Source organism: Mastacembelus armatus, chromosome 16 (genome assembly GCF_900324485.2).
Source record: "Mastacembelus armatus chromosome 16, fMasArm1.2, whole genome shotgun sequence".
Lineage (NCBI taxonomy): Eukaryota > Metazoa > Chordata > Actinopteri > Synbranchiformes > Mastacembelidae > Mastacembelus > Mastacembelus armatus.
In genome coordinates, this window is record NC_046648.1 from 16,036,352 (window position 1) to 16,046,913 (window position 10,562).

Consider the following 10,562-nt stretch of genomic DNA (forward strand, 5'->3'; position numbering starts at 1 on the left):
CAACTGAAGAAAATGCAGAAAATTCACATTCACAAGAAATTTGATTAACAGAATGACTGTTGTGAAAGCTGAATCCTGTCAATGAATCAAGTAGATGCGCACCATCAGTTTATTGTGTTCAGTATAATGTAATGATACGGTCTAATGAGGTGTGGCTGGAACGAGTTATGAAAAAAAGTCTCAAAACTGTGAACAATACAAGGATTCATTTATTGGGAATAAATGAATCCTTGTATTTTACATCCTATCAGTGTTCTTTAACCTCCTCAGGTCCCTCAGCTTCACCACTGAGGAGGAAAGGTCCTCTGTTTTGCTGATGTTAGTCCTGAATATATTTAGCCTTCTCAATTAAATCCAACCAGTGTTGCATAATGTTCCTTATTTCTCAGTTCCCACCGCGGTGTGTTTTGATGTTTTGGGTGTGAGGGGGTGGGATCATAAATTATTGTGTGTTTCAGATGCAGAGAACATATTGTGTATTTGTCGAGCCAGCGCCGAGGTCCGTGTGTGTTTACACACGCTCGCTGTAGTAGCGCATCCCTGCCCGATACCCGTACACACGAGCGATACGTGACTGGGCAGGACTTTGAATGCCCGGGTCGTCGTCCAATCAGAGACTAGCACTGAAATCATTGGCCGCAAGGGTCAGCCAATAGCGTGCGCCGCCGCCCGGCCGGCAGCCAATAGGATGCGCTCACAACGTGGGCACGTGGATTCGCGCACATGTTGACGCTCGTAAACTGCCGAGGGAAAGAGCGAGCGGAGACACAAGCCGATGGACGGCCGGGACATGAGGGTGTGAGAGAGCTGAGGCTGGGCGCCCCGATGCTGCGCCAGGTACCGACGGTGTGCTGATCATCTGTCACATCCAAGTTGGAGAGAGAGCCGTGAACCTCTGTTTCTGGTACCTGCTGTTTCATCTCTTAATACTTGAGGTGAGTGTCCCCTTTAATGCTTCTGGTCTTGTGGCTAACGTTTCCCGAAGTTGGCAGGCTGGCCTTAAGGAATTTCCTGTCCCGCTATATCCTGTATGTTCGCCCAGTACTGTTTGTTAGTGCAGCCTAAAGCTGCTTTTCTCATTTAGCCTTCTGTGAGCTATTTTATTGATTTATCATTATCATGTAACATTTTGGGATCGTACTTGTATTACCATATCAATACCGACAAATCACGCATAATTCATATCTGCTTATATTTCTGGATATTAGCTTAGTTAAATTTGCGCAGAACACTTCGTGTAAAAATGTGTTGGTTCTTCTTGTGGGCATTGCTGTGTGCAGGCAGACTACACCTGAGACTCGGCCTACCTGTGCGGATCCACGCCTATCTCATTCTCCATGGCTATGAACCAAATCACTCACCTAGGAGTAAAGTCCATATTTAATTAGTGCGTTCTTCCATTGTTTGTTTCAGTTGTCTTATGCAGACGCATGTAAACAAAGTGATATTTTGTTTCTGAAGGGAAGCCAGTCATCAGATGCAAATAAGATGTGAATAGCAAAACATTGTTAGTGGTAAATGCTGATGAGACGTTTCTGTAGCCGAAATCCAACATGGACTCTGTGAGTGGTACTTGCTTTTTTTTTTTTGGCCTGTGTGGTAAAGCACACCAAAAAACTTGTACCATTCTCCTTTGTCTGTGAGTGAGTTTAGACTTTATTTGTCCTATTGATGAAAGCTGTGTTGGTGTGTTTATTAGAAGAGTGTATTCTTGTGACCCCTCTAATTTCCCCCCTCTGTGTTGGTGGGATCAGAGACCAGCAGGCACTCAGAGATTACAAAGAGAAGGAAAGAGAGATGAGCAAAAAGCACATGGCCAGAGACAGAGAATGTAAAATGTGAGTACGAGGAAGAGGAGGAGGAGGGCTGGTTTGTGAAAGAGGAAAGGGAGAGGAGTACCAGGCTTGTGTGCATAACGAACAGGATGAGCTGAAGGGAGAGCAGAGAGAGATGAGAGGCATACAGAACTGCAGCCATAGAAAAAAGAGAGGTTTGCGTGTATGTGTGTGCAATCCAATGGGGGGTGGAGAGCAAGCCCAAGACGGAGAGGAGGGGCTAGAGAGAGCACCAGAGGCAGTGGAGAGAGAGAGAGACAGAGAGAGAGAGACTGACTGCCTATCCTGATTTCACTACTCTACAGTCTCCCATCCCCCTCACATTTTACTCTTCTCTCCGATCTCCAATCTCTTCAATGGGAGCCAGACATGCACTACCATTGTGTGCCTACTGCCTAGCCCCAGTCCCACTCAGCTCCATGCTAAACTAGGGCATGGGTAACCCACCATTTTGAGTAATTGGGGTTATTATTTTTGGTAGAGAGAAAGGGGGGAAAAAAAGAGTTTTGCCAAATAGAAACCAGTTCTTTTGCAAGGATTTTGTTTCTGCATCTCTTACAATTTAAAACATGTAAGATTGAGTATTCAATCAAGCTACTTTTTGTTTCTCACTAAGTCAAACTGACTGTCATAATAACCCTAACCCTCTGTTACTGCCCCAACAGCAATGCAGTCCCAAGGCAGCACTTCCTCTCAGCCATCGCTCGATTCCCTGAGCTCCAGCGACAGCCTCTTGTTAAGTGACTCGGAGCAGGCGGAGGACGACGCAGACGTCTTCCTGACAGATAGCTCTTCCTCTGTCATCATCAGGGGGACGGATGGGGCTATGATCAGTGGAGATGGGGGATTGGAGAGCCCCAGGTCCCAGTGGGCTTGCAATAGCTTCACCGATAACGGAACAGAGGTGGAGTCATACAGGTCAGAGAGTGACAGCAAGACAAACCCTACAGGCCAACTCCCCAAATCACAGGGAGATCTGCTGTTTGCTCAAAAGGTAAGGAGCAGGTCCAGGAAAAGAGAGATGACAGAGCAATGTGTATGCAGAGGAAAGCCCAGCAGACTGATTCGGTCAGGAAGGCCTGACCCAAACTCACCAGTAATCTATCTTTTCTCTCCACCTCTGTCAGTGTGCTGAGCTACAGGGTTTTGTCAGGCCCCTGCTGGAGTTGCTGAATGGACTGAAGAGGGGCCGATTCGACCGTGGTAAGCATCCTTACATCACTGCCTCCAGACAAGCATGTGTGCAGACTGGCAACTTAACGTACATATGCTGAACACAGGTCTATATGATCTGAGTGGCCTCAGTCTATTGCAATCAAGTGTGTTCCCTATGTGCAGCAGTCTGTATTGATGTAGCCCAAAGTGCACCGTGTGTGAAGGGACAGTCTTGTGGCTGACTCATCAAGAGTTTGCTTATATCACCACTGGAAGTAGTGTGTGTGTGTGTTTGTGAGAGAGAGAGAGAGAGAGAGAGAGAAAAATACTGATTGTGTCCACACGTGCGTACATTTCCTGTGATGAGGTAAATGCTCAGTGATTGTGTTTTTGATTGACAGGTTTGAGTAGTTTCCAGCAGAGCGTTGCAATGGATCGAATCCAGAGGATCGTGGGGGTTTTACAGAGACCAAATAGTGGGTAAGATGTCACGCCCATCTCCCCTCCGTGTTTTTAACAATATGTTATTCTCATCTTTTCCCAGCATTACTGGACACTACATCTTAGGAGGATTTGAGAGTGCAAAAGATTATTTCATTGTGGTTACAAGAAGGCAGAACCACTAAAGTAGTCTTCCATTTCAAGCCTTATCTCCTGTTCCATGTTTTATTGAACAGTCTTTGGGAGATGGGTAGAGTTACAGCATTCACTGGCACTGCTGATAAGAATCAAACTTAAGAAACTTTATTTAGATCTGTAGACAGAGCCAATGTCATCACTGTGTACTTTGCACTTGACATTTGTATCACTCTTTTCACTTTGTCTTTTTTTTTAGGGAGAAGTACCTGAACACTCTGCTCCAGGTTGAGATGATGCTGAAGCTTTGGTTTCCTCAGATCCCCATTCAGCCTGTGTCTGCAGCCTCAATTATGGCCTCGTCCCCTGCCTGCTCCCTCCAAGACGCTTCCTGTTGCACCCCACCGCACAAGCACAGGGATCAGTTACATATTCCCGTCAAGGTGAGAACACACTAGCCTGCTTGTACACAAACAAAGTCAACCACCACAATTTAAGTTCTATATTCACTGGCATATTACTCTCATTTTTATTTTCTAGAAACGCAGACTTAGCTGGACTGGCACAGACTCCCCTACACCTTCCCCCGTGCCGCTCAAATGCCCTCATATCAGTCCAGAAGAGAAGAGCATGAAGCAAGATAGGAATGAAAGGGGTGGTCCTCCTCCTCCATCGCTGGCATCTGATGCATACCACAATTCGCCAGATGTGGCCAGTAACAGCCAGCTAAACAAGTATACAAAGATAAAGGACAGTGGCAGTGAAGAACTAGGCAAGCTAACACATTACAAAGTAGGTCATAGCTCTGAGCCAAGCCTGACATGGGTGCACGTTGCCCCCATCCCGTCCCCCCGAAAGGCCTGCCCCTCACATGAGGGCACAACAGTGGCAGGTGACAATGAAAACCGGCCTGTCACTGCCATCCCCCCGCCCAGCAGAGGGGGCAGCCTAGCCACGCAAGACAGCTCCATCTCTTCCACCACACCCTACAGGCACCCCAAAAGTCAGAAGAAGCCAATCCGGTGCCAAAGCCAGCCTGCTGCTGGACAACAGAGTGAGAATGGTGAGGGTCATAGCCAGTCTTCTAATGGCACACTGAAGCCTTTTCCCAGGGTGTGCTCCACTCCTTTAGAGACCTGATGCATTGTCAAGCATAGAGCTGGCAGCCTCGCTTTGTTACACCACCGAGCTGAAAGCTGCTGTGAGAGGAAGTAGGGAAAAGGCTGAAGGCCTGTGATTAGAGATGCATTAGAGAAGTAAGGGAGGAAAGAATTGTAGGTGCTTATACGTTGAAGACAAATAATAGACGACACAAAACCCCTCATTAAGACCCAGTCTACTACAGTTATCTCAAACAACAGGACATAATGTTTTTCAATGAATCTAATCTGTCAGAGTTGATAATCACAATTACATACCTGTAAACATGCACAAAGGTGATTGCGGGGCACAGGAAAGAACACCTAAACCTTAAAGACTATTTACAGGGACTGAGTGATGATGAATTTCAAGAAGCAAATGATAGTTCCTCCTCAGCATGAAAGCAATCAATGTACTGTATTCAGAGCTGACTCTATTGGCAAACATGTAACTTGTCAGACATGTACTCAATCAGAAACTAGGAAAGCAGATGTCAGTACTCAGAATGAAAGCTTCCAAGGTTCAGTTTAATGAGGTAACTCTAGTAGGATTAAATCCAGCAGTAGTAACACAGGGTAAGCTGAAGTTGATTTTAGGAGACGCGCCTGACTTTACATTTACTTGCAGATAGAACTGAAGTGTCTGGCTAGCAGAGAAGAAGTGACTTGAATATCTTGTAGTTAGTGATGTGAGAAATATGGTGCACAGAACACAGCATTGTACTGTACGTGTGGTGTGTTAGAGTCATTGGAGTCTTTGGAAAAAATGATGTCATCAACTCTCGAATGTAATCCAAGAGCTGTTTGGGCCCTTGGCTGTCGGATTGGCGACAAGGCATCGAGAGGAGTAACATCACAGCGATCAGAGGTCACATAACTTCTCTTGCTGTGCTGTGGATCAAATGTTTCTGACTGCAAACTGACTGGCAATCAGTGTCACGAAAATCCAAGAAGCGCTTAAAAGAAGAACAGACCGAAGAAAAGTAAGGACCACTCAAAGACATATGACTCAAGAGCCTCACAGTTAATTTATTCATGTGTTGACTTGACACTGCATTTATTTATTTGTATTTATTTATTGGGTAGTTGAATTTTGCCTGCTGTGCGCTTGCGTAGTTTGGCCTGCAATTTTTTTTTTTTCTGTTTTTGAGCCGTTTGGGGAGATGCTGTTGACAGTTTGTTAGTGGTTTATATTGCTATCATGAGAAGGAAAAAAAAAAAAAAACGAAGGGATTGAAACGTTAGGATTGGATTATTGGACTAATGTGCCTTTTTACCAAATAGGAGTTGTTCAGAAAAAACGGTATTTGGTGCTTTCAGTGCATTCATACTGCATTTTGATTGTTTGCTTGAATTTCACAAAGCCAGTATACATTCAATTGTGAAAGCCTACATGTAGCCTACATATTTTCATCTTGCTTCTGACACAGCATCAAAACCAACAGCATCGTCAGCTACGTACTGCTTACAACCTGGTGTCGAGCTCTTAGATCTAGTTAATCCAACCTGCCGGCGTCTCCATTTCTTACACCCACCAATAGCGCTGGCTACTGCTGTCCATGTAGTATCAAAGTATAGCCTTTCTTTGAGGCTTTTGTTCTGGTTCTGATCAACAGAGGAACAGACTGAACTGCACTTATAGCTGGTGCTCCTAAAAACTTGAAAAACAGAAAGGGAGGAAATCTTTATTTGCACCACCCTCTACTGCTGCTATTGTTATTCTTATTCCAGTTCCAATTGAGATGTTCGATAGGAGGTTCTCTGTTTGGAAACTTGCTCAAACAATATACTTATTACTGTAGGAATGGTTCCATGATACGATTAGATTTACCTGCATTGGGGGGGGAAAAAAATATTGTAAATATTTAGACTAACATGTTTTTAAATTGATATCAGTGGTTCATGCTCTGTTTCCATAACCACACACCACACTCCTCCAGAAAAAAAAACAACAAAAAAAACGCCATGAGTGAACACAGAGCCACTGGCAGCCTCCATGTCACTGCCTATGTTTTGGAGTAAGGAGTGTACAAGCCTTCAGTCACAGACCCAAAACCAGACTGTCCTGCCTGATCCCGTCTTCAGATGTGACAGTACAATGTGCAAGATACTGGCTCTCGATCAGAGGCTGGGGGTGTCTTCCAATCCCACTCCTATTTTTATACGGTTGTGGTATGACAGAGAAACCAACTGCATTTATTTTTCATTGTTTATGTTTTTTCATGTATGTTTTCTACTGAAACGACCGAGGCTGATTGGTCAGAAATAATAGGTCTTGTTTATTTTAGCTGCCTTCTTTTTGCATTGTAAAAGCTGACTGTAGTTCCCCCTCGCCTCCCTTCCCCCACCCTGCTGCATTCGTCTGCCCTTGCCCTTTCTCCGACATCTCCCTCAGTCCTGTAAGTATCTTTGCTTTCTAAACTAAACTGTCTTTCTCTCACCCCCATCGTAACATGATTACTCTTCTGGGTACTTTGTCAATAATGATGAAAAACATTTTTAATAAATGACATTTTTGAAAGTTGAACTGCGTATTTATTTAGTGAGTTTTTCTACATGTATTTGTGGTACATAATAGTTTTTTTTTCTATAGAGTGATGTGACAATGTGAGTAGGGCTTGTTTTTGGAAAGCAGCTCTAACCACACAGATGTGTGACCATGGGGTGCATATTCAAGAACTAGTTTGAAGCGTGCATGAGTGGGTGGGACAGTGAGGGTGTGGGGTGATGAAGGCAGGAAGGAGAGTACAGCGAGGGGAGTAGAGGGGGTGGGGTGGGCAACAGGGTGCGAGACTACAGCCTTGATAATCTGACTGGCAGTAGCGGGGGGGGGGCCTGGCTGATCCTCCAACCAGCTGCTACTACAGAGCCCAACACTACTGTAGCTATTATGTGTGTGGTTGTTTATTTTGAGACATAATAAGTAAATGCCATTTATATAGTAGAGACAAGCTGGAGCTGTTGTGTCTGTGTTGCGTTATTGGTACTTGAACATGAGCTGTTTCAGCCTGATCTGTCTGACCAGGCACAGTGACTTCAGCCCCTCTGGAAAATAATTAAAGGCTGAAAGTCAAAAGTTAATCTTACTCATCACGCAACCAAAGCATCCTGTGCGCCTGTAGAAGTTTATGAAACTACATAAAATGCACCGTTTTACCAGAGATGCATTTCTGTAAAAACCTCAGGTGTTGAGTTTACTATACAGTAGCACATTTGAAGAAGAATCTAAAATTTCTGGTAACTCTATAGCCTCCACATTTTGCAAATATAGGGCTGAAATGATTTAAAATTGAAAGTCTTCATTGTTTAAACCATTTCTAAGCAAAAAATACCAAACATTTTCTGGTTCCAGGTTTTTAAATATGAAGATTTCCAAAATTTCTCTATTTAATAAATAGGTAAGTAATATATAGTAAGTTCAATATTTTGGGATTCTGAACTGTTGTATACAACATAAAAAAATTGGTGTGTAGACAGCAACTACAGTTATTTTCATTACTGATTAACATTTTTTTTTTTCTTGAAGAATGTATCATTCAATGTATAAAATGTAAAAATAAAATTGTGAAAAAATTCCCATGACAATTGATGGGAGGTGATGTCATCAAACAGTCCTAACCCCAAAGATTTTCAGTTTATAGCTGAAAAAGGCATTGTTGCTTAAACATCACTTACAATAGTTAATTATCAAAGCAGCAGATTAAATTTCTGTCATTGACTTACTGACAGGGAAGGGAATAATTGCAGCCTTACCTTGGGCGCAAAGAAAGTAAAATATCTGTTGTACCTTTAGATATATTAAGGTTCAGAGTTTCAGTGATCATGTCACTAAAATTCCTGAATTAAAAATGCTCAAACTATTCAGCGTTTTCATTTCACTCCAGCATCCATGGATACTGTGCACATGGGCAGGAGAGTGGTAAATTTGAAGAGGGTGTGGTTTGATTTCTCCCTGCTCAGACGGGATGAAATCAGCCATGCTGCACACACACGCACACACCAACATACCCATAAACACACGCCACCCCACGCCCTGACACACTGACTGGCTGATTTTGTGATGGGCCTGTCTCTGACACACTGACTGTGCTACGTTACAACAACAGAGACCGCCCTGCCTCCCTTCTCCCCTCCGCTTCCCTCCCTCTCGGCCCCCCCTTGTATCCATGCAGTTTTTAGCAGTGAAGCCCTTGCCCTCCCTCGCCACCTCACCGTTTCTCCCTCCTTTCTCCTCTAGAGGATGGATGGAAACGAGGGGTTGAGTGGAAAAGCATGGGCAGAGAATGTGTGGGGGACAGAGAGAGGGGACACCCCACTGACTTTTGGGGAGCATGGAGGCATTTGTTGTTCTTCCTATTAAACTAATTCATTAGCTTTATGTGTTTTTCACTTTGTGTTCTACTGTTTTCATTTGAAAAAGTTTATTTCCTCTCTACATTATAGCTAATTTAACATGCTGTATTCTACAAAAGGCTCCATTACAGCAACCTTTACTGTTATTGCATCACTGCTGCGCTCAGTTGTTCTCACTTCTCTGAGGATCCAACAACCGTGCGTTGGATTAATTGAGCATGTGTGTGCGTGCATCAATAGGATTGCACATAATGAACTTACTGTCCCTCTTATATCCTGTGTAGGTTTCAATTGTGGGTCCACATGCCATTATTGGTTTTAACAAGCTAATGATTTAAGGGTGTCTGATGCATGTGCTCTGCACAAAATGAAGAAAATGACACAATGAGGTGCTTATTCACTTATTCTAGGATCCCCTCCCCCATAATTTAGTCGCTACACTCCAGAAAAACTCACGTGAGGTGAAGCCACGCTAAGATTTCACAACTACACACAAGCATGCTCATGTGTTCACACAAAGACTCAGTAGGAAAATACAATCACACACATGCTCTTACTCACCCAAAGTCCTCAGGGGGTTTTAGTGCAGACTAGTCCCAAAGCAGCCTCAATGCTCATTAAAATTGCACAGTGACCAGCCCTACAATAGAAATCAGAGCTACTTCTAAGTCAATATTGCCTTGATGGGGCTCACAGTGATGATGGACAATGGTCTGTGGGGTTGAAGATGCTGTATTGCCCACTGTTTGTGGTCCCTATCACCATGAAGACACCAAGATGGGGCATGGTAAAGACAGAAATGCCAGGACTACATTTTCAAGGACACACGTGTATCTCATGACATTGTGCGTGATATTTGGGGCATGGCCGAGCTACAGGCAAATAACATCCCCATCAGTTTCTTTGGCCTGAATGTGTTCTCAGGAGTCTGCTCGTGATGACGTGATATCCTACCCGACTGCTCAATTATTCAGGTCCAGTGAGTGAAAGGGAATCACCAGACAGAAAAAAAAACAGAATGATAAAAAGGTGAGGGATAAAAGCACTCACAGTGACACACACACCAAGGTCCTAACTGCCCAGTTGAAGTAGTGAAGTAAAGCCAGCAGAGTCCCCAGAGATTGTATTTTCCAAGGTGATACCGCTCCTGTCAGATCCAGTGAAATAAAACTGGGTCAGCACTATGATACTATAACCACAACCTTAAAGAATCAAAAAGCTAATGTGAAGGACCATAAGGAATATCTTAACTAAAGTCATAAATGATGCTCTTATGTAATATTTATAGCATAGCAATAATGCACGAGTCCACTCAGCTGGCATCACACTGTGGTAAATTGTTCAACAAATTAAAGGAACCACTTGTCAAAGACTCAGCAATTAGTACTTTGCCAATATTGGACTAGGATTACCTGCAGACTAAATGCCTGACATTTCAGTAACAGAATAATTCATGCAGCTTGATACTGTATTACACTTGTATGGTATGCCATACTATTTGCCG

The 10,562-nt window shown here is 43.7% G+C and overlaps 1 protein-coding gene across 1 annotated transcript; it reads left to right on the plus strand.

The window, feature by feature from the left end:
* Positions 1 to 753: 753 nt before the first annotated feature.
* On the plus strand, positions 754 to 7,229 carry LOC113136801 (uncharacterized). The gene is made up of 6 exons (XM_026317862.2): positions 754 to 935; positions 2,501 to 2,829; positions 2,963 to 3,038; positions 3,392 to 3,470; positions 3,826 to 4,009; positions 4,107 to 7,229. The coding sequence occupies exons 2-6, from the start codon at positions 2,503 to 2,505 to the stop codon at positions 4,704 to 4,706; spliced, it is 1,266 nt and encodes a 421-aa protein (XP_026173647.1). The 5' UTR covers positions 754 to 935; positions 2,501 to 2,502; the 3' UTR covers positions 4,707 to 7,229.
* Positions 7,230 to 10,562: the final 3,333 nt, after the last annotated feature.